Raw genomic sequence first — 27,949 nt, forward strand, 5'->3', positions numbered from 1 at the left:
GATGTGTGCATTTTGAAAAATATATGAGAGTATGTGAAGGGAGGTAAATGGGTGTACGTTTTGGAAGAGGTGAGGGCAATTCAAGTTAAAGAGATATCGCCACGTGGCACATTTTATTGGGGATTAATATGGATAGAGCCTTATGAGGCGAATCTAAAGAGATCAAGGGCGCGGAGTGTCATGGCAAAGTGAGGGTTGTGTAGACGGTCGAGAAACACGGTGTTGGTTTTCCTTGCCAGGAGCGATGGGACACGGGAGCCGTATGAGTTGGATGCGAAGCACGGAAGTGCGAAGCATGGGCATACGGGGTGTCACGCTAAGTCGCTGGCACTGGGAGACGGGCTAGTTTGTGGCGCACACTTGGGTGGCTTATCGGATGGATGCCGTTGGACCGAGCGAGCATGCCACATATGCGGTATGGCCGTGGGTGTTTCCAGGCACATGAGACGAGACAAAGAGGGACTTATACTCATGAGTGCTCTTCGTGACATGCAATGTTGCGAAGGCTGGACCTTGACGCTAGAGGCGTGCGGATTAAGTCGCGGGAGCGAAACGCGTGGAAAGCGAGACCCTTGGCTAAACTCATATTGGATAAGTTGAGGGAGAACTTAGTGATTTCCTTGGGGCTAGCGGCGGAGGCAACAAGGCATTCGACACTCTCAAGGAGAGTTCGGTTGTTGGGGATTAATATAATAGAAAAAAAGTATGGATATAGATTTTATGTTTAATATAAAATTTTTTTTATAAATAGTCCTATCGATTTTTATAATTATAAAAATAATTTTTGTAAAAAAATAATTATAAAAATAAACCTCTAAATGTGGTGAATCATTCACCGCATTCATAACTCATTAGAAATAGAAAAAAAATAAAAGCGGTGAACCATTCACCGCTTTTATAATCTTAGTAATATAGAAAGAAGTGAGAAAAAGAAAAAAAGCGGTGAATGGTTCACCGCTTTACCGCTTTAGGATCATGTTTATAAATAAAAATTTAACAGGTCTATATTTAGAATAAAATTTTAGGAGAAGACTATTGGACTAAAAAAACGCTTTAATATATCTATTTTGAACCCTAAATGGAACCCTAACCCTAACCTGAACCAAACCCGAGCCCACTCCACCGCACCCTTCCCCTGCGTCGACCTCACACGAGCGGCCCCACCCTCAACCCCTTCTCCCCCTCACCCCCTCACCCCCTCCTCTCCGAGCTCGAGCTCTCCCCCTCCCCTTCACGTCTACTCATTCCCTCCTCCCTCATCCTCCGCGTCCTCTCCAAGCTCCGATCCTATCCCCAAATCGCCCTCGCTATCGCCCCCGACCTTCTCGGCCCCGCGAGGACGATCCTCGACCCGGCGATCCGATCCAAGCCCTCGGCGGTGCCGCTTCTCGATTCGGTGCACCGATCCATTGGTAAGAGCTCTCAATATCAAATTCTACCATTTCTCTAATAACTATTTACATTCAAATCCATAGCTGTGTCCAATTCCTTTTACTCTAAAAATCTCCATCAACGACGAGTCGTGGGGCTTCTCAGGTTTATTTGCAGGTTTTGGATCTTTTTAGCCAATAAATATTTAATATTTTTCGCTTTTTATGGTTGGGCATGTAAAGAAACTTCTTCGCCTAACCCTTTTCTTCTTGTATGTTGCAGCGATTTTCTTGATTTTAGTTAGCATTAATTTTAGTGTCCAAGGACTCCAAACACTCTACCACAAATACAATGTGCATCATCACAAGGGCTTTCTCTGGTCTTTCTAGGTAAATTGATGAGTTATTTTGAGTTGATCATACCATATTGTATGATAATTATGTTACAAAAATTTAAATTTTCTGCAAATTATACTAGTTCTCTGATTGCTCTGGTCCTTTTTAGTAAAAAAAAAAATTGTTCGTCTTGAACTTCCTCCAGCCAATTTTCATTTCTAAAAATAAAATTGAAATGCATTCTGGGAGATACATCAGAGGGGAAAGTATTTGATTTGTTGGGCCACAGACTCCACCATTAAACTGTGAGTCTATCCTAGTTGTAAATTTGATTCAGTTTCATATTTAATATATGCATGCAATTAGTTTATGTATTTATCCTCAGTGTAGCTCCAAGTCTTTTTTACCAGTCATATATTTGTGCTTCATTTTCTATGTAGAAAAATCAAACCCAATCTCCTTAGAACCCTAACCTACTAAAAAACAGCAGAAGAGTCCAACCTGGTGTGCAGTGAGTTTAAAACGCACTTATCCCTCTCACCAGACATTCCCTTCCATAGTCAGAGCCCAAAAGCCTCTAAAATAAAGACAGTCTGAACTCTCTTTCAATTCTCAATAGGAGAAGCAGTAGTGTAACACTGCTGTAGAAAAAAGCAAGAAGTAGATAAGCTTTTGTTCTCATGCATGCTGTTTTACTTGTCCAAGTGCCTCTAGTTGTATTATGCTATTTTACTTCTTTTTTATGTTTATGCAGATTTCAAAGCACCTGGCGAGCCCAAATTTTTCGAGTCATTTGGTAATGCATCAAACATCATCTCTACTCTTGATTTTCTGCTAGTATGAGCAACTTTTGAAATTTTCAACCTTTACATCACCTTGCAAATAGTTTGTATGAATAAGATATAATACTTAACGAATGGTACGTCACCTCCGATGTTGTCATTTTATTTTACTATTGTTATAGTGCATGATGGTAATTAATTGCACTACATTGTTATTACTTGCAGAGCTAAAACAAGAGGAGGCAGAAGATGTTTCTTTCAAGCAGGCAGCTTTAATCTCTTCAAAAAAGCTTTTGTTGAATGCATCCTTGTTTTGCTTATTATTTTGCACTTTGTGCTTTGCTCTACTTTGATCCTCTACTTTGGTCCTCACCTCTATTGTACAATTTTGCTAACTTTATCTAATCTTCTTTAGTCATTGCTGATATATTTCTGGAGAAGAGCTAAAAATCACGGTGTGGAAGAGGATATTACGGAAGAGAGGCTTCAATTTTGGATCGATCGCAGCACTCAAACAGCAACTTCCCATGATGCTGTTGATGGTAATTTCTCCTCCTACTTTATGTTTTGCATTCTACAACAAGTCATTTTCACATCAGCACCTATTGTTCTGCTTTGGCATATTTTTTAATTTGGCTTTTGCTGAACATAGACAAGTTTCTATTTTTTTCACTTGAATCATAGTTATAGTAGAAACTCGAAAATTAATATATTGTATTGTATAATTTCTCTTGCAGTGGAGATGATTAAATCTAAAGTCCAGTAGTTTGAGTTAGCTGTGGAATTGAGTTCAAAGGTTTTGATTGTTGAGTAAATAAAGGTATAAAGATCCGCTTACTTATGTATCATTTTTTGATATAGATCCTGAATTTTTATTTATTTTCTCTCTCTCGGCTTTCACTTGTTTTGATTTGAGTTATTTTAGTCGGATTACTTGGTATCCAATTACATACAAAAATGATTTAAATTCAGAGATGCTATCTATTTTTCACAAGGTTTAAAGTGCCGTGGCACGGGGGCGTGCCGTTATGTCTCTGGCACGGTACGGCACAGGCACGCTTGCGTGCCAACACGGGGCACGCTTGCGTGCCGATAGATACGCATGACCTCCTACTGGCACACTTTGGCACGGACTTATTTCAGTTTTTTTAGTTCCAATAAACTCTTATAATGTTATTTTGAAAGATTTAAATAAATAATATGAATATTTATTATGTATACCTTACTATACTCATCAATTAACATGCATGTAAGCTTTTTGTAAGTAAAATACAACTATACTTGATGTAGAATAGAAATTAAAATACAATAATAAAATTCACAAGTACAATAATTATTTAAATTTACATCTTTACATAGAGATGACTGCTTAATTCAATATAGATCGTCGCGCTTAATCATATGGCGTATTGTCATCTGCAGATACAAGATTTATTTGACAATGTTGATATAAGTATTGCTGGTATTTGTGAGAAAGTCATATATTCTCAATATTACATCCATATTTTTTGTTCTTTTATTCTTTTTAAAAATATCTGATCAAAATTTGTTTAGGAATCGATTTTTGTTCCCTTGATTCACCGAAAGCTTCGCGATGCGACAATTTTGACAAAATATTTTGCGAAAAAAAAATGGATGTATGTGGTGGAAGTGGAGGGCTTGGGCCGACAGGTCCGAGCCCATAGCCCACCACTGACATCCGAGGGGGGTGCTGGGGAATTCGCCCCCCGCGGTATGGATCAGATTTGTCAATTAAAAATTTGCTCTTATATTGATAAATAAACAGTTAAAAAAAAGGCATCCGCTAAAAAGCAAAAAAAAAGTAAGATAACAAAGTGAAAAAAAAAAGACAATATAGGTGGCCCCGGGGGGGCTCGATACCCAGAGAACAAAAGAAAAAGAAAAAGCAAACTTTTCCCGTGCCATGTCCCCCCCAGAGCTTGGGGGGGGCACACGGCGCCGTGGGGGCGCGCACGGCGTGCTCTGTTTCNGGCACACGGGGGGGTTCGAGACCCCCCCTGTACCGTGCCCTTTTCTTGGCCGGTGCGGCATGACCGATACTGTAATCCTTGATTTTTCAGCTGAAGGAACTGTAGCTAACATAGCTAGCAGACCATAGGTAACGAAACCATTAATTTTAAAAGTGCCTCCAATTTGATTTGTTAAATAAATGTAAATTAAAATTCGTAAAAGTTGTGGATCAAGTATGTTAATATTAATTGTAATTGCCACTATAAGTTTTATTTAGCAATCATTTAGTATGTTTTTGGTGGTAATTATAATTAATTATAGTGGCATTTATAATAGTTGCTATTGGGCAGTATTTAGTTGCATTTATTTAGACTTTAGCAAATGCCAGAGCAAACTTTTACCGACCCTACCACTAGTGGCAATTGTCATAATTGGCACGAAACTATTTAGCGGCAATAATAATTGCTGGGAATTTAAAAAATAATCGCCACTAAAACCCAAATTTGTTGTAGTGTGTATAGTATGCTTGTTGTCCAGGTTTTTGTATTTTTGTTCTAACAGCATGCTTATTTCCCAATGTTTCTATCCTTCTTTTTCTGTGGTGTTTAATTCTTGCTATTTTGGTTGCAACCTTGCAGATTTAGATCATTTTATTTATATATCTGCTCCATATATCTGCTCCTATGCCTTTACCAAGGTATGAGTTGCCGATTTTCTACCCGGCTAATGAATATCTGCATAGCTTCCTTTTGTAAGGCTAGGAAGTTGGTGCAGGCTGAGGCTGTGCTTGTCGACGGGATACGACTCGGTTGCCTTCCTGATGCTGTAACCTATAACACCTTGATCAACGCATACTGCTGCTGTGTTGGGCTAGATGAAGGGTACTCAATTATCTACAGAATGAGAGAGGCGGGGGTGAACCCTGATGTTATTACATACAATTCACTGATCGCAGGGGCTGCTCAGCATTGCCAGCCCTTACGGTCGCTCGATCTTTTCGAGGAGATGTTGCAAGCTGGGATCACTCCTGATTCTTGGAGTTATAACATTTTGATGCATTGCCTATTCAAATCAGGTTATCCCGAGGATGCCTACAAGATTTTTCTTGATATGACCTCGAAAAACATCACCCCTTCTCCTACCACATATAACACTTTGATCAACGGGTTGTGCAAGCATAGGAAGGAATCCAATGCTTTGAGACTCTTTAGGAACTTGCAAAGAATGAATTTCCCTATGGAGCTTGTGGCATACAATACGATGATTGATGGGCTTTGCAAATCCGGCAAGTTAAATGATGCTAGAAAGATCCTTAAGGAGCTCGGAGAAACAAGCCTTGTACCCGATACCATAACTTATACGACGGTTATGAAGTGTTGCTTTAGATATGGAAAGGTCGAACAAGGTCTTGAGATTTTTTCCTCAATGATAGACAACGGACACACTTCAGATGTTTTTCCGTATTGTACAGTAATTAGTATGTTACTTAAGAAAGGTAGGATCAAAGAAGCTAGTACTTGTGCAGCATCAATGATAAAAAGTGGCATTCAGCTTGACAAAGCATGTTATAATACTCTAATCTATCTCCATTGCAAGGAGGGCAATTTGGACAGTGCGTTCCAGTTGTTGAGTGCTATGGAACAACGTGGCCTCGAGAGTGACGAATACACATTTTCTATACTGGTTGATGGCTTATGTAAGATAGGCTCCATTGATGCTGCTGAAAAGCTATTACATTTAATGGAGATGAGGGGTTTGGATTCCAATTTGGTAGCCTATAATTGCTTGATTGATGGGCTGTGTAAGTTTGGTGAGGTGGATATGGCCATCAAGCTACTTAATAGTATGAAGTGGAAGGATTCTTTTGCATACACATCATTAGTTCACGGTCTCTGCAAGGTGCGTAGGTTCCAAATGGCATCCAGATTCTTGCTAAATGGTTTAAAGGGAGGCACTAATGTGCTAACGTCTGCCCAACGTGCTGTTATTTCTGGTCTTCGCCGATTTGGGTTTAAAAGGGATGCAAGGAAACTCCGGTCCGCAATACATGTTGCTCGACTTTTGCAGTAGTGTGCTAAGTATGAAATAGTATGACATGACAAGAGCATGTAATGTTGTATGTGACTCAGGAAGACTTGCCATGATTGGGGAATAGTTTTGGGAAGAGAGAAACAAACTGCTTAATGATTTCTTTCAACTGCGGGACTCCTTGAAAGTTGAAACAAAAGTTGGCACGTGCAACGTGAGTGCCTTTAATGACTCTGTGAAAACCCTTTTTGGGATCATTCAAACTAACTTTTTGGCTACTATTCAGGCTTCTTTTTTTTTTTTTCAACGCCATGATCAATTTTCAAGATGCAACTCTACATTGTATGCTGAAAGCACTGCACTTTCTTTTAATGCGACAGTGCTAGCTTTTATCACTTCGGATATCCGTCTGCCCTTAAACTTGACTTGCAACTTACCCTGGAAAATGCTCTCACGCCGCTCTTCTTTATATATAGAACGTCAGTGTATGCAGCGAGAGGTGCCAAATCATGCCTGTTTGCCCATTAAAGTTGCATTGCATGTGACCTGGGTTCAGAACATCGATCATGGGACTGTTTGGTTCATATGCTGTGAACCATGTAGAGCAACAAAAACTCCACAGACTGCCCAATCGACAACGATGTACAATAAACCTCTGATTCTGGTCACTCTTTATAATATGTGAATTCAAAAGGATTGGAGCAAATGCTGTACACAGTGGATGCCTGGTTATGAGCTATTTATTTATTTTCTAGTGAGCGAAGGGATGATCCTAAGAAGGCAAGTCATAATAAGAAGCTTCAGCTTGTGTAAAATGCCTAATCTGCACTTTATTTATAACCTACACAGAAGAGACAAATTGGTATTATCAATTCCTTAGAGCTCGATATAGAGATTCATGGCATTCTTGCATCAGTTACTTTGGTGAGATGTGATGGGAAATTATATACTCCAGTATTCAGATCATCAGAGAGTCATGCTCATTTGAAATGGTTGCTATCTTCATTGTATTCTTGCATCTTTTGCTAAGGGAGCATTACAAAGAATCCAAGATTGCTATTTTCCTGCAAGAAGGGATCTATTAATCTATTTTTTCTTTTGATTCCTCGTTCTCCTAACGAGCAAGAAGCCATGAAAGTTCTCTGCTGTGGCGTTGTTTGCTAACCTCACTCATAAAATTGAATGTCAACTGTTCTTCGTCAATAAATTTTTAGTGTGTTTAGCTACAAATAGCATAAAGTCGAAACCTTCTGAGGCAATTGTGGAGGTAACATGCCCTGGAATATGTGTAAATTTTCCTTTTATTGGTATTTTAATAGGCCATAAACACTTCATGGATTATTACTCAGCAGTTACTTATTGCACTTCATTGCATACTTCTAGTCTTCTTGTCTCAGAGAAGATAAATGGTTTGGGAAATTTTTGCTTCTTCATGAGATGAAACAAATATTATCATTAAATTGGCTTATCACTTTGTCATACATATATATACTTTAATTATTAGTTTTACAATCTTGCAATCAGATATATCAGTGTAGTAGTAAAACTGAAAATTTCTATCTTGGCCAGTACAGTCAGGTAGTAAAACTGATATTTTCTATACTGGCTAGTACATATACTTGAATTCAAAATCTAAATTTAAATTTATATTTAAATTCAAAATATGAATTTAAGTTCAAATTTAGATCCTGTAATGTAATTCATTATTTATATACTAAATGTAGAGTAAGGAGTCTTTAAGCTTAGGGCCAGTTTGGATGCGCAGTAAAAAATATTCACGGAATTTATAAACTATGGTTTTGGTCTAGATAAAATAGAGAATTCTGCAACTCTAAAAAATTCCACGGATTCAATTTTTAANGAATATGCTAAATGTAATGCATAATGAATTAAGTGCTAAAAGAATGCATGAGATGCTAAGTATGGACTATTTTGGATAATGACTATATGTATGTTGGCATATCATGTGATGCTAGTGGTATATGTGCATAATGATATATTATGAATTTACATATTGTGGATTATGTTAAATAGAAAAAAAAAAATATACTTGATGACATATTGCCATGCTGTGGAACATAGTGGACAATCTATATATATATTAGATCGAGTGGCATTAAACCTAGTATCTTGAACCTAGCAAACACTTGTGGTGATTGAGCATGTATATTCTGGTGTCATTCATGTATGTTAGGACCCTATTATTGTGTAAATGTGAGAGTTGGACTTGAACATTAGTAAACAAGGGTGACAGTGACAATAGAGACATGATTGGCATCAAGAAAGTGATTGTTAAACATAGTTTAACCATATTGACATTGGTCCAAGTTGACATAGAGAGTTGCATGATTAAATAGGTAGAGACCTATCATGACATTGGCATTGTGACGAGTGGCTATGAATCCTCAAATTGAGGATTGGATCGATACTCACGTTACGTCTTGGCTTGAGGGAGGTAGCTTCCCCTCGGGCGGTGCGCCCCGGAGTTAGTCACCACTGAGCGTGGTAAAGTCCCCCCAGATGACGGTCCCCAGGGAGGTTCGAGTCCCCCGTTATTAAGGGATTTTGGTGGTGAGTTATTGGGGTTAACATGGTTAACCGGTAAGATTGGGTCATAACCAAATGAATGTACAACAAGTATGCATTATGAGTTATAGATTTGGTATCCTAGTCGAGAGGATTTAGGGCTGAGGTGTATGTGAGACGTCCATCGCCTCGAGCCTGGTTCTAGTGCGGTACTCCGCAGACGATTGACTGAAGACCGAGTCGGGTGGTTAGCCTTATAAAGGTAGATGAAACTTCATGATTAAAACGGTGATTGACAAGAATCTAAGATAGAGAAAACCTTAGATATCGAATGATTGAGCTATGGTTAGCAGAATTGAAAGTAGTATCGAATGAACTACTAGTTGGTTGAATAGTTGCATTATTGCCTGATTTGCATATAGCATTGCATTATTGCATTCGTGAGGCAATGCATGGTTTTATTCGTTGCATAATCAAGATATATATTTATCTATTTATTGAACTAACTTGCAGTTGCCTCCCTTGGACCTATTGGTCGAGCTCTTCCTTTGGGTGGCCGTACCCACTAGGAAACATGGAGTTGGTTCTCACCCCACGTGGTTTTGGGGTGTTTACAGGTTCGCACGTGAGCGGCGCTGCGGCGCGAGGCGAGGGCGTAGCATCATAGTTAGCGCCCTGCCACCGAGACCAGAGATAGCGGTACCCTGAGTCGGCTTTACTTAGGGATGTAAGGAAATGAAAGGAATAGGATTGTAATAATCATGTTAAATTGGATTGTATTTGGAAGTTAAATGTAATAAGTATTTGGGATGTAAAATGTATGAATGTGAATGCATGTAATAACATAGGATGTGTTATGTTGTTTGATACCTTCCACTATGCAATCTTGATTGAAATGTGTTCCTGGTTGGAACTTTGTACATTGTATTGATTGCTATGTCTTGAACGTACAGGGGAGACTCTGTCCGCCGTACAGGGGAAACCTTGTCCGTTCGGCGATCTGTTGGCGTGCCCGAAACCGACCAAATAGGCGGTCGCGGAGCGTGACATTGGTTGATCCAGTAGGGATTAGCATTGGTTCAGGACCTTCTTTGCTGCCAGGATTAGCAATTAAGGTGGGTTACATCGGTTTATTCCTAAGCACAGTATTAGTCGACATGCATTATTTCCAGTTTTGTAAATCATGTTGTAGCTCAATTTCGTTGATTGTATCATGGATGAAATCAGCATTCAGGACATGATTAGTAAACCATAAATATACATGTTGGACTTGAAATTTTACTTAGGAGAAAATCAGCGATTTGGACCTGTCACTTGTTTACACTACCTGATTTAGCTCTAGGAGCCGTTGTAATTTTGTATCATCGCAGTATCGAGGCGACGGGTACCTCAGGTAGTTTAGCTTTCAGTTACGCTCGTGCTGGGATGCCGAGTGTATTTTTACAGTAGCGTTCAGACTGTTTCGGATTGTTGGGTGCCGTCGGGGTTGACGGTGGACCCATATCGCCTTTTTGGCGTCGGATTGTGCCGAGGGCACGTGACCTGTTGGTTGTTAGACCAGTTAGAGTTGGTTACTTGGACTTTGACTTGAGAGTGCCTGATTGAGTTCGACAGAGATACGCTGCATACTCGGTTGGGTAGCTCCCATGAGTGCCACTCCGGAGATGGGCGTTGTGCTTTCACGTTGGTGTCGTTCATGTCGGTTAGACTTGCTCTCCACAGACTAAATAGTGTAGAGGTAGCTGGATAGTCTCAACTGGGCGGGACGGGTGTGTTCACAGTCCCTGGGACGGGTATGTTTATAGTCCCTAAAGAGATTGGGTCAGGATTGACATTACTACAGTAGGTCAGTTTAGACCATGATAGTGTAATAAATAGTAGCTGTAGATTTTATTCCAGCATTTATTACTACCTTTGTTCCCTTCTGTAGACTTAGTGGGTGGACCGATGATGTTGAGGGCGGCACCCACTGAAGACTACTTATTTTACAGTAGTTCTAACGCCCTGTTGTTATCCCGTTTTTGCAGAGCCATTGTCTTCGGCTGCTGCTGTTGCTGATCTGGATCGAGGCAAGGGCGTCGCGAGTTAGAGTCCTACCCGACGAGCCGAGATAGAGGTGCCCCTACAGCAGATAGTTGTTTTTTGTTGGAGTTCATGTACATACATATATTTAACTCGCCAGTGCGAGTAGTATTGTATCTTGGATTTGGCGTATGTATATGAAACTCGGTTTGTTTTTATTATTGGTTCTTCTAGCAGCTCTATACTACTGTTTGTAGTATTGTATGATTTACAGGTACAGCTATCGCTTCGTATACAGGAAAAATGTCTTTGTATACGGCGGATTTGTCGGCGCGCCCGAGGAACGAGTAATCCGGGGCATGATATAATTAAGTTGGTATCAGAGCTTAGCATTAGGTCGTTGGGACCTAGAAAACCTAAGTTTGGCAAATCTTAGGAAGACAAGACGCGAGAGGCGTAATGTATTGCGAAAGTCAATGATTAATTGTTCTAACTCCTTCTAGAATGGGGTGAGTGATTGAAGGAATGCCTGTTTTGGCCTGAGAAATTATGTTGGCTGCAGACAACATAATTTTGGAGGAAGATAGTGGTCGCCTTCCAGACTTTCGTTGATTGGGTCGAGAGTATTTGTGTTTCATCTGACCCCGATCTGTTCCTTTCAGCTATGTATCGTCGCCGAGGTCGACCGTCGTTACGGGAGTGTGCCCAGTTGTCACAGGATCGTGCGGGACCTTCCGAGATGCCTGAGCATGCAGAGCCGAGTGCCCGGCAGGAGCAGAGTGTTCGATCGGAGGCGAGTGCATCCCCGGACTTGAGTGCACAGTTAGCCACCCTGACAGAGGTGACGAGGCGGCAGGGGGAGTTGTTGGAGAGGATGTGCGAGAGGCTAGCTTCGCCCCAGAGTTCAGCACCGAGGGCACCAGAGTCGTCTGTTCCACCTCCGACTACCCAGTGACAGCACCAGCTACAGCAGTTCCTCCGCCAGTAGCAGTTCCTGCAGCGCCAGTTGCGCCTGCTAAGGGACCAGTACAGTTGACAGAGGCCGAGCAGGAGCGGTGGACAGAGAGGTTGGCTCGTTTCCGCCATTTTGATGTGCCGACCTTTGATGGCAGTTGCACTGAGGCCTGGGTTGTTGAGGGCTGGGTCAGTGCGATGGAGAAGCTATTTAAGGATCTGTTCATTCCTGAGCGGGAGCAGGTATCTTTGGGAGTCCATTGCTTTGCAGGTGATGCCCACGCCTGGTGGAGAAGAGTGAGGAGAGAGCAGGGACTGGTAGCATTGCAGCTGAGATGGGATGAGTTCTGTGGAATGCTGTTTGGGATTGTTTTCCCCAACAGTGTGAAACAGAAGCTCGAGGAGGATTTGAAGAGGATTCACAAGGGGATCGTCCAGTGCAGGAGTACATTCGGGAGTTTACTCGACTCCTGAACTGTGTGCCATTTGTGGCCAGGGATGAGGTGGAGGCCGAGGCGGAGGTGGAGGCCGAGGCCAAAACGCCGTGCTTTGCCTCTGCCCCTCACTGCCTCGTCCTCGCCCGCGCACCCCCCACCCTCCGGGCCTCTGACCCCGTCCAGGCCGCATCGTGACTCTTTTTTTTTTTTTTCTCCGATCCTCCTCCACCGCCTCCACAGCCCACCGCCGTTGCCGGCGACGAAGAGGAAGTGCTTCTCGAGGACGAGAAGCACACTAACGAGAGGGGGGAGAAAACTCCGGCGAGGGCAGTGGCTGCAATAGAGGGCAAGGGAGAGATCGTGACTACAAAAAATTATAAAAAAAATAAAAAAATTTCCTCCATAAAAGATCAAAAATTATATAAGAAAAAAGAAGATAATAAAAATGCACTGTTAAAATAATGTTATACTATTTTTTAAAAAAAATTGCACTATTTTAAATAAACGTTGCACTCTTTGAGACAGAAATTACACTCTTTAAAATCAGATTTACACTCTTTAGAATGAAATTGCACTATTTAGGTGAAATTTACGCCATTTCTTTTTTCTTCTGTTTTCTCCAATTTACACTTTTTTTTTCTTCCTCTTCTTCCTCCTTCTTTCTTCTCCTTCTCCTCCCTGAGTGTCCCCACCGCCCTTATCAAATCCCTCTGCTCCTCCTCCGCCACAGCCGCCGACCAATACAACAACAACAACAACAACGCCTGCATGCTATGCATGCTCGTCACCGTCGACGCCGTGCCCACCCTCCTCGACGTCTCCGACTCAGCCGCTGCGAACGTCACCGGCAGCCCCGGCAGCGTCGGCGAGTTGTTGGAGCCCGCATCTGCAGCTGTGTTTTTTTTTTTTGAGAGAGGTAGAAAGGTAGTATGTTCACCACTTCGTTCATTTTTTTAGAAACAAACTTAGTTGAAAATATAAAGTAATTAGGACTCGAATTTGGGATATCAAGTATCAACCACCAAGCTCTTTGCAACTTGATGAATGTTGTGGTCTTATTTCTGAGGTCTTAATCTTGGGGGTATAGCAATGACGAATTTAAAATTTATTGTTCCAGAGAGGACAATTTGATTTCTAGATGAAAAATTAAATAAATGTTTCGGCATTATTTTTCAGGAAGAAAATGTAGATTTATTTTTAGAAGTCGCAAATTAAGAATCCTTGGATGTTGACTTTTAGGGGCTGTTTGGATGCACAGTAAAAAATCTCCACGAAATTTATAAACTGTGGTTTTGGTTTAGATGAAATAGGGAATCCTCCAAATCTAAAAAGTTCTACGGATTCAATTTTTTAACTGTTTGGATGCGCATTATACAATTTTACTGGATTTCTCTAAATTTTAAAATTAAAAGTTAAAATTTAAATTTTAAAATTTCAAAAAAATTTAAAATTTAAAATTTGATATGTGAAATGTTAAATTTTGAATTTTAAATTTTAAATTTTCAAATTTGAAATTTAAAAATTTAAAATTTAAATTTAAAAAATCAAAATTTAATTTTTAAAATTTTAAATTAAAAATTTTAAAATAAAAAATTTAAAATTTAATTTTGAAATTTGAAATTTAGAATTTTAAATTTTAAATTTTAAATTTAAAAAATAAATTTAAAATTTAAAGTTTAAAATTTGAAATTTGAACTATGAGATTTGAGATTTGAAATTTCAAATTTGAAATTTAAATTTTAAATTTTAAATTTTAAATTTTAAAAGTTAAAATTTAAAATTTAAAATTTGAAATTAAGAATTTTAAATTTAAAAAATAAATTTAAAATTTAAAGTTCAAACTTGAAATTTGAACTATGAGATTTGAGATTTAAAATTTGAAAATTGAAAATTGAAATTTAAAATTTAAAATTTAAAATTTAAATTTATATTTGAAATTTTATTTAAAATAACAAATTTAAAATTTAAAATTTGATATTTAAAATTTGAAATTTGAAATTTAGAATTTTAAATTTTAAATTTTAAATTTTAAAAAATAAATTTAAAATTTAAAGTTTAAAATTTGAGATTTGAACTATGAGATTTGAAATTTGAAATTTCAAATTTGAAATTTCAAATTTCAAATTTCAAATTTGAAATTTAAAATTTAAAGTTTGAATTTTAAAATTTAAAATTTAAAGTTTAAAATTTTAATTTCAAATTTCAAATTTCAAATTTTAAATTTTAAATTTTAAATTTTAAATTTTAAATTTTAAATTTTAAATCTATGTTGAAATTTAAAATTTTATGTTGAAATTTAAAAGTTAGAACTTAATGCATTTTTTTGAATAAGGGAGCTCAAGAATGGTGGAATTTTTTTCCTTTGGTTAGAGTGGATTATACTTTTACTCCATTTTTTGAAGTACAGTTTAACTATACTCTAAAATTTACGTTACTTTTTTTTCCTCCCAAACACTTCATAGGATATTTTTCCTACTGCCGTAGCATAGTTTAGCTATGCTACATTTTCAAGAGTATCCAAACAGGGCGTTAATCCAATCCCTTCTAATCCTATCCTCCCACATTGGACAAATTGGTTCCATACAGCAGTGACTATTTGTTGGTGGGGATTAATTAGTCCAATCCGATGGCTATACCAAACATAGGGACTAACTGTGGACCAGATTACATTGAATCCGATCCCCAACAATCTCATGCTCTTGAATTCAATCCCCAATAATCTCGTGCTCCAAACATGCCCAGAGGTATTAGCTTACAAGATAAGATTGGAATGACCAATATACAACAATACTGAAAGGTTATTCAATGTATACGGATTGATTTTGTCTTTGCGTGATGCTTTGTTGAAAAATATTGAAAAATTTTTGGATTTTGGTTCATATTGTTGGAAATGATCTACAATATTGATGTTACTAGGAATCAAAATTCACAACTTGACAGTGATACTAATGTCAAGAAATATATCCGTAAAATGTACATTTGAAAAAACACATAATAGGGGTAAAATAACATATTGGCCAGAAGAGCTGCTATTCCGTCTTATGACAATATCAAGAAATTTTCATAGAAGGATATACAGGAACTCGTGTATCCGAAACCTGACTGTTTTTCCTTTATGATGGAAGATTCAACTGATCAATGATTTGTTTTGTTGATTGCAATAGAATCAATTTATAGAAGTTATAATACATCACCTTCCGCCAATCTAATCTGGATTGGGAGGCAGATTAGTAGCTCTTTCCCGGGTACATTAATCAATAATGCTCTTAGCAATACCTGCTGAGCGAACTGGATGCTCTTACCTGCTGCTAGCTTGAGGTATTGTTTTAATGGTTACATTTCTTTTGTTATTTTGTTATTGGGGAATTTGGTATACTCTTTTGGAGGATTTTATTCATTGCCCAACTTTCTCCTTTCTTTTTTTCTTATTCTTTGGTGGGTCATCTTATCTTTTAGTGTTTTTTTTGCTTTTCTTTTTTTCTCACCTAGATACTTGTTGTGGCATCTAAATTTCATCTTCACGATAATACTGTTTTCCTGTATGACCAATCTCTTCTACTTTGTTTGACTCGTTTCCCAGAAAGCTCCATGAGGCATCCTTTTCTGGATCACGAGAGGGTTTTGGGATTTGCCATTTTGGAGCCATTAGGTGAGGCTCGTTTGGTGTATATATATTTTCTAATTGCAATATTTCCTTTTCCATTGTTAGTACGTCTCATGTTTGCTGCTATTTCTAGTTTTGATCTATATAATATGTTGATGGGTTAAGAGAGAGGGCGAGATAATAAAAATGACCTGCCCTTTTCTGAATGGTTGGTACAGTTACATGTCATGAACACATGCCTAATTCGGGTTTTTTTTTTTTTTTAACTATCCTTTGATTTCTTATAATTATATATAAAAAAGGCCTTAGACATCCGGTGTGCGATCCCTTTGTATCTTCACTATTGTGTGATGTGTTACTTGAAACTACCAAAACTTATTTCACTATTGGCTTGAGTTGTGATACTAGTACTAAACGTTCGGCAAAGTTTCATTTTTGTTCCTCAACAAAATTTAGTTTGAATATCTAAGAAGAGAAGATTTAGGGCTATGAATATATTATAACAATAAACAAATATATTAGAATAAAATCTGACCTCAAGTAATGAAAATTAGTTGTACAAAGAGAAATCCTACTAACTTGATCGAATTGATCAAAATGTCATGAACTGATGGTCTAATGATAGATTTGAAAAAATAAGAATATCAATTCATGAGAATTTCATCAAGTTAAACAATTACTTCATCAAATTTAACACTAACTACTTTTTATTTGAAGATAGCACAAATTCAACTAATCGTTAACTGCCAATAGCTCTTTAACCCATTAGTGAAATCTTCAATTCCACTAATTGAAACAACATAAATAAACAAATAAAATTGAAAGGGTGATAATAAACAAAAAAATAAAAAAAGTAATGGATCTGATTCCAAGTGGCCCAAAGTTGAGAGGGTGTACATACTTTTGTAGCACTCTGGCATTTATGAACTTATGAATTGACAACCTTTAGAGTTTAGAGGCTCCGAAACTTCTCCACATTTCGCGGGCTGGGGACCCTACTATGCTGTTTTTTCTCATTAATGGTCGTCGTAGCGTTCTACCGTCTTCGTAGTGGTTCACCTACTACTATCTTCCCATACCGACATTACGCCCCCATTTCTTTTTATACTCCTCCTTTGCTCTCTCACTCTTACCTTGACCCTAGTCCAACTCCTCTATGACTCCTCCATTCTCCTCCTCCCATACTCCTCCCATACTCCTCCCTCCTTGCCCTCTCTTTCTGTTGCCATCGCCTTCATTGTCGCTGCCTCGCCGCCGCTAACCTCCTCTGGGAGCACCTCTCGGCCACGGTCGCGGCCGACGACGATGGCGGCGCCACCGGCGGTTCTCCCAGCTTAGCTCCCTTTGACAACACCCTGTGCTCTCTCTCCCTCGACACAGTGCCTCCACTAGCTTCGGATCCGAAACCTTCTCACAGTTCCAGGTTCCAAGCTCAAGCCAACGTCTGAAGCTTGGCCTGTGAGCTCGGAGTTCATTATCTCCTCTCTCTCTCTCTTTCTCTTTCTTCTCTGAGCAATGCAAAAAGAAAGAGGTCATATTATTATCATTACTGCTCTCGATCATGCACTTCTCCTTCTCCGAAGCTCATCAAATGCGTTGCTTCACGAATTTGAAGCAGTTTACTTCTATGGTGGGCAATTTTTACTCTATTTTTATATTATTTTTATATATTTATTTTATCTTTGGTGATTTGTAGGATGTGATCCTACTATTTGTGTTGATTTTAGTTGAATAATTTAGGCTCTCCTCTTACTTTCCTAGAAAATTGTTACTGTATGGTTATGTCATCTAGTATTTTTGAGATTTTATAAAGGGATGATGCTATAAAGAGTGGTAAAGTTGCGAATTAGTTCTAAGTTTGGTCAATGGAAGCATGGTGCAAAGTAATTGGGCAGTGGATAAGATATGGGTATCCTGTGAATTTCAAATTTTTCTTTTTTTTAAAAAATAGAAATTTGGGAATTGAGAATTTGTCTTATGATTATCTTTGGATTATTTTAGACTTGATATGTATATATACAACTATTTAACGAAGTGGAATCTAAGGATCATTGTGAAGGCCTTCATCGTCGAAGGAAAGGTTGCCATTGATTGCTCGCAGTCTCGCTTCTTGATCATATTTTCACGGCCAAGAGCTTAGTCACGAATCACATTTTTGCTCCATACTAATGATAAGGTTTTTTTTATAAAAAAATTAAAAAGATGCGTTCATCATGTTTTGATAGAAAAATTGTTGATTCCTATGTGTTTTTGGTGTGCAGAGTACTTAACCAATGATCACTCGGCATCGGTGAGAATTATCGAATTGTCTTACCCTTAGAAACTTTTGTACATAGAGGGTTTAAAAATCATCTAACCCTTAGAAACTTTAATTGAAGGATAGATTGACTTGAGGCAATGACAAAGTGGATTATTACAAGGTTACAACGTCCAATTAAGGGATCTTGTTGATTTTGAAGGTCTTTGGCCAAATTGGACCTTGGGTTTAGGTGTTTGCGCAAGGGAAGCAAGCTCTCGGCATGGAACTCTAATTAGAGGTGGGTTGTACAATTCCTAAGTGGTTGGATCGCTTCCCATGTCTAGGGAACAAAGTTCATGTTGAGCATATAAGTGTAATTTGGTAGCTTGTGTAGTAAATGTGTATGCATGAGCATCCTTATATGAGATATACCTTTCTTGTGGTAAGTTAGCTAGCATGATGTGAGAAATTTACATTTTGTCAATATGGTTGGTCAAAGCCTATTAACCTATATTACGAACTATTGAACTAGTATGACATTCTCCAGAGACAACTTAGAGTTTGACATGTGTTTGTAATTATTGAATATAGTGCCATCTAACATAGATTAAGAATAAAGGTTGATTGGGTCACTACTTGGGCAATAGCGCCATGGAATCTTGAATGGTTGATTACATCAATTGATTGATTCACTCTTAGAACAATGACAAGGTTGTTAATTGTGACTCTTGAACAGGTGCATGTGATCACTAATCGTAGAGACCAATAACTTGTTGAGCTTTACTCGTTGGTGGTCACTCCCGCACAAGTCGGGTCCCTTTGGAGGTGTAGACTTTACAAGGGTGACTGCCACAATTTCGCTGCCTATTGACAGACCCTGGTGCATGCGACGATTTCACCACCTATAGACTTGTATGCCAGAGGTGAGTGCAACGATTTCGCCATCAATAGCTAAGTTGAGTATAAGATGAGACGAACCTTGAGTTCGGTTTTTATAGATTGGGTAAATAGATTAGTAAGTAATACATGAGTTGAATCACGGAGATCATATTATCTTGTTGAGGCGTAATAGTATTGTTTCACTTTTCGCGTATAGTTGATGTACATATGTTTATCTCTAGATTATATGTTTATCCTACACATATTATGCCTCCTTTGAAGCTGGTGGGTCGAGCTTATCCTTGGGCAGTCTTATCCGTTGTGAATTATGTTTATAATTCTACTTCTATTTCGCAAGTCCATCCGCCGTCGGTGCATCGGATCAAGGCAAGGACTTGGCACAGTAAATAGAGAGTTTACCTACCTTTTTGGAGTAGCCAAGTTGCTAAACCCAAGTGGAAATGAATTGTTTGGAGATAAAATGCGCCTAGGAGGCTTCAACTGTGGGCCCAGGGCGTGACAGGTATGAATGAAATAAAAGTTGAAGAAAAATTATGATTTTTGAAGAAGCACAGATTTAAAGAAAATAGGTGGCGCTTCTAGAAAACTTAACAAAACTTTGTTAAGGATAGTGATTTCCTCTCTATAGTGCAAAGGCTTCACGGAAATCCTACCCCTAGAATACAACGGCTACAATAGAGCAAATCAAGTTGTACTACAAGTCTGTTCTCTCGATCAAAACCCATTCCAAAAAGAGATTAAAGACGATACGGCTTGAAAGATTAGAAGGATTGAAAGAGTAGAGAGATTGAAATGAAGAAGAAAAACTTATTTTCTCATTCCTTTTTCGGATGCTCTCAATCTACACAAGGGTGTCATTAAATAGACGCCCCAAAAGTGTCTGCCGGTGCGAAGAGATGTGTCCTAATGATTGTTTATTTTCGCGGAACGATCGGCCGTTTTCCTTCACAAATAATTAAAATTTGAATTGAATTTGTAATAAGTTTTAAACTCCATTCTATAATGCTCCTCTAATGAGGAACTCCAATGAAGCTTGGGGAGAGGGGGGGAACACCTATACTTATAGCTTGGAGGTGAAGTAAAGCTTCATCACTCTCCAATATATGTGGAACCAAGAAAAAAAAAAAGAAGCAAGCTCGGACTCGAGAGCTTCAAAAATGTAGAATGGAGGGAAGATGAAATTTTCATCTCAATCCATTTTCTTTTTTTTTGTCTAAGCTTAAACATTATTGCCCTTATCAAAGATGACGAAAAGAGTTATTAGTTTGTAATTCTTCAACAATAAATCCAAAATTTATTGTCTACACCTGATTCTTCGGTACATCCATGTACCCCATCTGCCTTCTATTCAAAAGGCGATAGAGATTAAAACATGAGATAGGGTCATAATAATAAATGCTGAAATAGCAATATTTGGAATAAAAGTGCTATAAACATCAACTATATGAACTCAACTATCATGCATGCATCAATTATTTTATTGATATTCAAGTATCAATGTTTTACTCAATCTCTTGAGAACTTATTCAAGGTATAGTTCTAGCCTGTGCTGTGCCATATGATCTCATGGTAGGCACCCCTACCATGGCATTGTTCCTTTCCCACGACATCCTAATCGGCACTCAAAAAGCAAGGCGTGCTTGTGTCGCAACGGCAATACCTTCGGAGGGCCGTGCTTATAGGGAGCGACCCTACCATTCGATGTGCTAAATGAGCATAGTTAGCTCTTGCAAGTGATAATCTCATACATTGTTCAAGGTCATACAATCTCATTTACTTATACATTGTCATATAAGAGTTCTCATGTTTATATTCTTGGCCATATACCAATTTGCCAATGTTGGCTTTATGATCAAGTAGCAACAAGAGTATTCATATTTAGTATGAATTTGTACATCTCAACTTACAATAAGGTATTTAGAGAGTAAAGCACTCATGCATCACTTATTAGATGACCATAACTTAAGAAAATTTATGTATCAATAAAATTCACGCATCATGCTATACAAGGCATATACTATAGAGTTTCCAACCAATATGCATGAGATGATGATCTTATGTACTAAACCATCTACAAATATTCCAAGTGTCATGATTGAACAAGAATTGGAACTAAGGGAGTCGAAGACATAGGGGGACCTCACCAATTTCCATTAGGTCGAACCTATCGAAAAGTCGGTGAAAACCCTTAAATCTCTTGAAACAAGTTGTCCACCCTCTTCTCCTGTCCCTAAGAAAACTTCATCTCGAAATTTACCAAAATTGTCGAGGGGTTACAAGCTCTTAAAAACTTCATCTCAAAATTTACCAAAATTCACTTAAAAAATAGGCGAAAAAATTATCTTAACCAAGAAATCTCAAAAATTTCTCCACTCCAAGTTGTTGGGAGATTCAATTCCAACCTACAAGAAGGTTCTACACACATCAATTTCAACAAAAAGCTCCAAATTTAGAAATTATAAATTTTAACATTAGTTTAACTAACTAGAAAATCCTCAATTTTACTCTCAAATCAAACTAACTAGAGACTAACCTTGATTCAAACTCTAATTCAAGATTAGTATGCTAGGGTTGAGGATTGGAACCTCCATGCCAATTCTTTTCCAATCCCTAAGCTCCACTCCAAGCCACTTCTTTTCTAATCCCCAAACTCTTCTCCAAGCCTATAGTTGTAAAAGCTTCAAGAAGGAGGAAATAGAAAAGAAGAACATGAGGGTGAGAAGAAATTGGATTAGGAAATGGAGAGGAAGAAAATGAAGGTGAAGAACAAGACTCACCTCTCTTGTGCTGGTGAAAGACGAGAGAAAGAGAGGTGAGAATGTATAGAGAGAGAGAGAGTTGAGTTGGAATGCTGTTAGTAACAAACGAGCTCTGTTGCCACCCATTGTTTTCGATGATGGAGCCTTCAAATCGATACAATATTGAACATGATCTATACCACTTGAAGCATTTAGAAACCAAATTTCATACTTTTTTTATATTGTTCTCTTATCCATCAAGTGGAAACAAAAATGAACGACTGAATATCCTTTAAAAAGTAATGGCAGGAGTTTTGTAATAAAGATTAAGAGTATAGATCTCATTTCAAATAGTTTAAAGAATTTTGTAATCAAAATTCAATTGATTTGGATCTCTTTATGCCGTTAAATGAGAAAACGTCTCATATTGACCATTAACAACAAATATGTTAATAAAGAGTTCCACAAATAGCAAAACTGGAACTCCAAAGTGTGCCTCTGTTGTAAATTGGTTTTAATAAAATGTGTCAATTAACTCTGCTCTGTTTATTAGTAATACTATCTTTTCAGGGTATAAGGTTGCCAAAATCGAAATGTTTGCCTGGCTCTAGTTTAGCACATTTATTGCTGCTTGAGCATAGCCATATCTTTTGAATGGCACTATACCTCCTTCAATATTCAAAATCTGCATATAACCCTGTAATTTATATGGAAAGCCAAGTCAAATTTCAAGATTTTGTTAATTATATGAAACAACCGTTATTCTCTAATAGCTTAAGCTATCAGAGAATGGTGTTTTTAATTTGTATATTCGACACTCTCCCTCACGTTTGGGCTTGAGACTTTTTTCATAGGCTCAAGACATGGACTTAAATTAAATGAAAGGGAATTAAATTATGCTAGGAGCCAGGTAGGACTCGAATTCAAAACCATAGTTAGTTAATTCGGATTCGGCAAAAATTCGGTACGGGTATAATTCGGATAAAATTCGTCTTTTAATTTTTAAATTCGTTGAAAAATACGGCTAAAAAACGGATTCATCAATTATTCGGATACGTGATTTATTTGGATATTATACGTTTACCAATTAAAAATTCGGGATAAAAAATTTGGCTATTAAATTAAAATTTTTTCTCTCAAGATTTATGCTATTAGCATAAATATTTATATCTTTTACAAATATAGGAATAAATAGCTACAAAATTAAGATAATTAAGTAAAAATTTGAAAAGAAATTTTTTTTTTTTTTTTTGGTCTTAGGCGAGGTGTTTGGAAAGATTTTTTCCTTTTTTTTTTTGTAGTTTACTGTTTTGGGCCAGGCAGCCCAAGAGCGCATGCGACTGCGGGAGCGCGTGCGCGGGAGCGCAGGCAGGCGCAGACAGGCGCGGGCAGGCGTGTGCGTGATCCCTTTTTTTTCGCCGAATAATTCGGCTCACCGAATAATACGCGAACACATATTTTTACTCAAAAAATCCCCCTTTTTTCCGAATTTTTTGGAAAAAATTCGAAAATAGCCGTTTAATTCGGGTTTTGAAAAATTCGCGAATAATTCGCGAATAATTCGCGAATAATTCGCGAATGAACTAACTATGTTCAAAACCTCTTGCTCTGATACAATGTTAAATTATGTGAAACAACCGTTATTCTCCAATAGCTTAATTTATTAAAGAACGGTGGTTTAATTTATTCATTCAGCACTTTTGCTTTGATCAGTCCAACAGTTGAAAATTCAAGTCTTGAACCTCTTTGTAATTTTTATCTTCGAGATGGGTTTTTACAGCTGGGGCAGCATAGCCCCCATTTTCCGCTTTGGCTGATACATGATAGACCACTTTGTGTTTTCAGTATGGTTAATTTTATTCTACTTTACCACTTCTGCTGTGTGTGTGAACATTAAAAGAAGGGTATAAACTTTTTATCTTGAACCTCTTTGTAATTTTTATCTTCGGGATGGGTTTTTACAGCTGGGGCAGCGCAGCCCCATTTTTTCCGCTTTGGCTGATACATGATAGACCACTTTGTGTTTTCAGTATGGTTAATTTTATTCTATTTTACCACTTCTGTTGTGTGTGTGAACATTAAAAGAAGGGTATAAACTTTTTAAAAATGAGCAAATGGAGTGGCTTTGCTCGCGGTCATATGCCTGATTATCCTGATGCTACCTGTTTAAACAAAAGTATGTCTGGCCGGAATGGCATTGAGACAATCATTGTTGTCATGCTTGTTTGCAAATTATAATTTGATTCTACCTCTAGTCAAATTATGTGGACCACGAAATGTCAAACTAACGAGCATATTGCGTGTTTCAAAGACATTATGGTTTTAGTTCAGGTAAGTTTAATTGATTGATTTTCTCTTTATGTTTCTTCTACCTTCTTTATTTGATGATCTCTGATGCTCCATCCACCTTGTGAGTACCTCAAATGTCTTTGGTTTCATTATTTCGTGAATAGTACATACAATGATAAGAAACACAATTTACTGATTAAGATTATACAATTTTGTGCTCGCCGTTGAGGAGGTTCGCTGTGATTGTTTAGAACTTTTTTCTAGGATTTTTTTTAATTATATTATTATAGTCCGACTTCTCAAAGAGTAGTTATCGTTATTGCTTTCATTCCATGAACTTCATATCAACTTACTGACTCACTTGCATAGTTGTTTAACTCTTATAATTTGTATTTGTGCATGCAATTCCGAAGGTACTATGATGTATTCCTAAAGAGATACCAGAAGCTCGCCACGGAGAATAACTGGAATCAACCTCTACTCGGTAATGTTGATTCTCAATTTTTGTTTTTCTTATGTTAAATTTGCCTAAAACTATGCTGTCCCATGTCTTCATCCGCCGCCCTTCTGCTTTTCAGAAGTCAACAGAAGCTACACTACAATCTGATAACGAGGCACCGGATAAATTTCCTGATAATGTTTTGTAGTTTTATACTTCCATTACGCATCTGTGACACTTATTAATGATATAGTTACTAAGTTGTCTGATGCATGCAGATGCGCTTGCGTACTCGGTGCAAATAATGGAGGAGGGCGTGATCCCCGTCACCCCCTGCGATGTTCCTATCGATGCTCTCGTATCTGCCACCGGCGTAATTCCTATCAGTCCTTCTGCCTTGGAGAAGATGTGATTCTCTCTCTCTCTCTCTTTGTCTCTCTCTGCCCCCGTCTAAGTCCCCTATTTATGACTGTTTTACTCGACAGATTCACCATGTACGCTAAACTTGACATCAAAGTATCCTTCTGTCGGCTTAACATTCAGTTGATAGCCAACTATACAAGATCTAACTGTATCAATTACAACTTCCAGTTCTTTCGTCTCGATTTTGGTTTACTTGTACTTTTTGTTAGTGATGATCTTTCTGTAGTGCTCTAATGTCGCACTCCGAATGCTAAATGTACAATTTGTAATAATTTTACGCCTGTCTTGAACCTTTGAATTTTTGCAATTGAATATCTGACGTCCATCAATCTGCTGACGCAAATCGCCACATGAAAGAGCCAGTTATGTCTGCCATGTTAGCACTAAATTTTGCTGCAGGGTAATGCTGTTGAATACTAAACCAAACTTGCCCTAATCCTAAATTCACATGTCAAACTTATATTAGGATCTAAACTTGAACTTAAGAAATTAACATTTTAATTTTAGATTCATAATTCAAATTTAAATATAAAATAATAATTTAAAAGTAAATAATAATTAATATTTGAATTTAAATAATTATTTGTGAAAAAATGTTTTTTTTGAAAATTCCTTTCAGAATCAAAGTTATTCCCACCGTCGTGGGAGGAATCAATTGGGAGGGATTCGTTTTCCATCGGAATAAATATTGGAAGGCTAAAATAGGAAAAAAAAAATTATAAATATTCAAATTTTCCACTCTCTTTGATTTTTAAAAGTATATATTTTATCACGTCAAAATTTTAAATTGATACATTTAGCTTCCGTTCATTTCATATTAATTTATATCAAAATATCTTTAAAAATAACAGAAATATATTAAAAAAAATTATGGAACAAGTAAATACTATTTAGTCACTTTGTTCTCTCCATTAACGTCATAACTCTTTGAATATATTTTTAAAATATTAAGTGGACAATATAAAAATCTTTAAAAGTCGAAAAAAGAGTAAAAAGTTAGATATTTATGAAAAAATTTTCTGCATTAGAGTCCAATTGGAACGAGAATCACTCAAATCAAATACCAACAATAAAAATTAATTATTTTATCCTACTCTTTTGTCATCAGATTCTGAGTTCAAATACTACACACACACCCACCCCATAAAAAAAACACCCCAGCAAAAGACAATATTGTAACGTACCATTTTCACTATCGCATCGTCGCCTATCATGGTACTGTGGTGAAAGATCACAAGTATGTGAGGTTGCAGGTATGTAGACAAATAGGAACAGCTATTCCTGGGGTTTCTTTTACATTTAGACCCCTGACAAATTTTTATTTTAAAATTAGCCCTGTCAAAATTTAATTTGCAAAAATGGTCCTGGGCCTGCCACGCAGGCGCCACGTCAGCGCCACGTGGGCAGGGACAAACACGGTGAATGGTTCACCGTGTTTAGTACGTATTTTTTGTATATTGAAAAGAGGAATAGGGAGTAGGGATGTCAATATGTATGGATATCCGAAATATTATCTGAATCCAAAGTCCAAACCCGAATAAATTATATTTATATATATATNATATATATATATATATATATATATATATATATATATATATATATATATATATATACATAATTTATTTTTATTTATTTATACAATATATAAAATATTTAATAATTTTTATTTCATAGATCTTCATCCAACGGTATAGATTTTTAAAACCCGCTGGGTTCAGGTTCGGGTTTCGAGTTTTTGGTCGGATATGGATATGGGTATGAATTTTTAAAATCCGTCGGGTTCGGTTCCGGGTTTGAATTTTAATTTGATTTTCGGGTTCGGGTACGGATTTTTGAAAAAGAGAAGAAAAGGAATACAAATTTCCTATTCCTCTTTTCAATATACAAAAAATACGTATTAAACACGGTGAACCATTCACCGTGTTTAGACACGGTGAATGGTTCACCATGTTTAACTTTACTACCGCCCCCAGCCCTACTCGCGTGGTGCTGACGTGGCGCCTGCGTCGCAGGTCTATGGCCATTTTTGCAAATTAAATTTTGACAGGGCTATTTTTAAAATAAAAATTTGCTAAGGGGCTAAATGCAAAAAAAGCCCGCTATTCCTGCTGTCTCCTTTGGAATCATTGGTGTGCAATAAATTCCTACTGTAATTACCATTTTACCGTTTGGCTTAGGTTTTGAAAAAAAAAGTTCTGCAGTAGAGTTAATTTTGATTTAGAGAACTCATTTTGATTAAAATCTATCAAGCGTTTGATTGAATTTAAATAAAAGTAATTTTTCTGAAGTGATTTCGTAAAACTGTTTGGTAAAATATTTTTAATATTTACAAATAATAATTTTTTACTAAATTTTATTTTAAAATAATTTAAATTTTGAATTTAGATTTAAATTTTAGATTTAAAAATTTTAAATTTGCCAAAAATTTAAAAAATTTTGATATTTTAATTAAAAATATAAGTTTGAAATTTAAAATTTTTAAATTTAAAATTTGAATTCTTAAATTCAAATTTTAAAACTTAAATTTAAATCAAAATGTAAAATATAAGATTTAAAACATAAAATTTGAGAAATTAAAATTTAAAATTTAAAAAATTTAAAACTTAAAATTCAAAATTTAAAAGTCGAAATTAAAATTTAAAATTTGAATCTAAAATCCAAATAAAAATTTAAAATTTTGAGTTCAAAATCAGAATCAGATTTCAAGAAGCAAGTTTTAGCTGCTTCTGATTTTGGGTTTCGAAAATTAAAAAACTGATTGTAAAAATCAAAATCAATTTTTAAAAAGAAAATTACCAAACGCTCTATTGAGTCGAAAATCACTTCTGGACCCAAAATTACTTTTTAGAAGTTAGGCCAAATACCCACTATAGTTGATCCAATATATG

The 27,949-nt window shown here is 36.9% G+C and overlaps 1 protein-coding gene across 13 annotated transcripts; it reads left to right on the plus strand.

Annotated features, from left to right (window-relative positions):
* On the plus strand, positions 1,183-25,387 carry LOC109717290 (putative pentatricopeptide repeat-containing protein At4g17915). Of its 13 annotated transcripts, none has more exons than XR_002218153.1 (9): positions 1,183-1,412; positions 1,654-1,760; positions 2,461-2,502; positions 2,714-3,030; positions 3,226-3,308; positions 16,007-16,075; positions 19,006-19,192; positions 24,610-24,680; positions 24,775-25,387. XR_002218153.1 is itself a non-coding variant. In XM_020242978.1 (7 exons), exon 7 carries the CDS (start codon positions 5,360-5,362, stop codon positions 6,527-6,529), a length of 1,170 nt encoding a protein of 389 aa, XP_020098567.1. In that variant the 5' UTR covers positions 1,191-1,412; positions 1,654-1,760; positions 2,461-2,502; positions 2,714-3,030; positions 3,226-3,308; positions 5,098-5,156; positions 5,234-5,359; the 3' UTR covers positions 6,530-7,838. The 13 variants fall into 13 exon arrangements, 9 of the variants coding, with proteins under 9 accessions (XP_020098567.1, XP_020098563.1, XP_020098565.1 ...); XR_002218151.1 differs by having other exon boundaries at positions 24,914-25,387; XR_002218152.1 differs by lacking the exon at positions 19,006-19,192 and having other exon boundaries at positions 1,184-1,412; positions 24,914-25,387.

Source organism: Ananas comosus, linkage group 11, assembly GCF_001540865.1.
Source record: "Ananas comosus cultivar F153 linkage group 11, ASM154086v1, whole genome shotgun sequence".
Lineage (NCBI taxonomy): Eukaryota > Viridiplantae > Streptophyta > Magnoliopsida > Poales > Bromeliaceae > Ananas > Ananas comosus.

What these genes read in the sequence shown, in the direction of transcription:
- LOC109717290 (XM_020242973.1), top strand. Translation starts at nt 5,022, where the DNA reads ATGCTTATTTCCCAATGTTTCTATCCTTCTTTTTCTGTGGTGTTTAAT. An exon ending in GCTCCTATGCCTTTACCAAG is followed by an intron (nt 5,157 to 5,233) that starts GTATGAGTTGCC and finishes AAGTTGGTGCAG; the next exon opens with GCTGAGGCTGTGCTTGTCGA.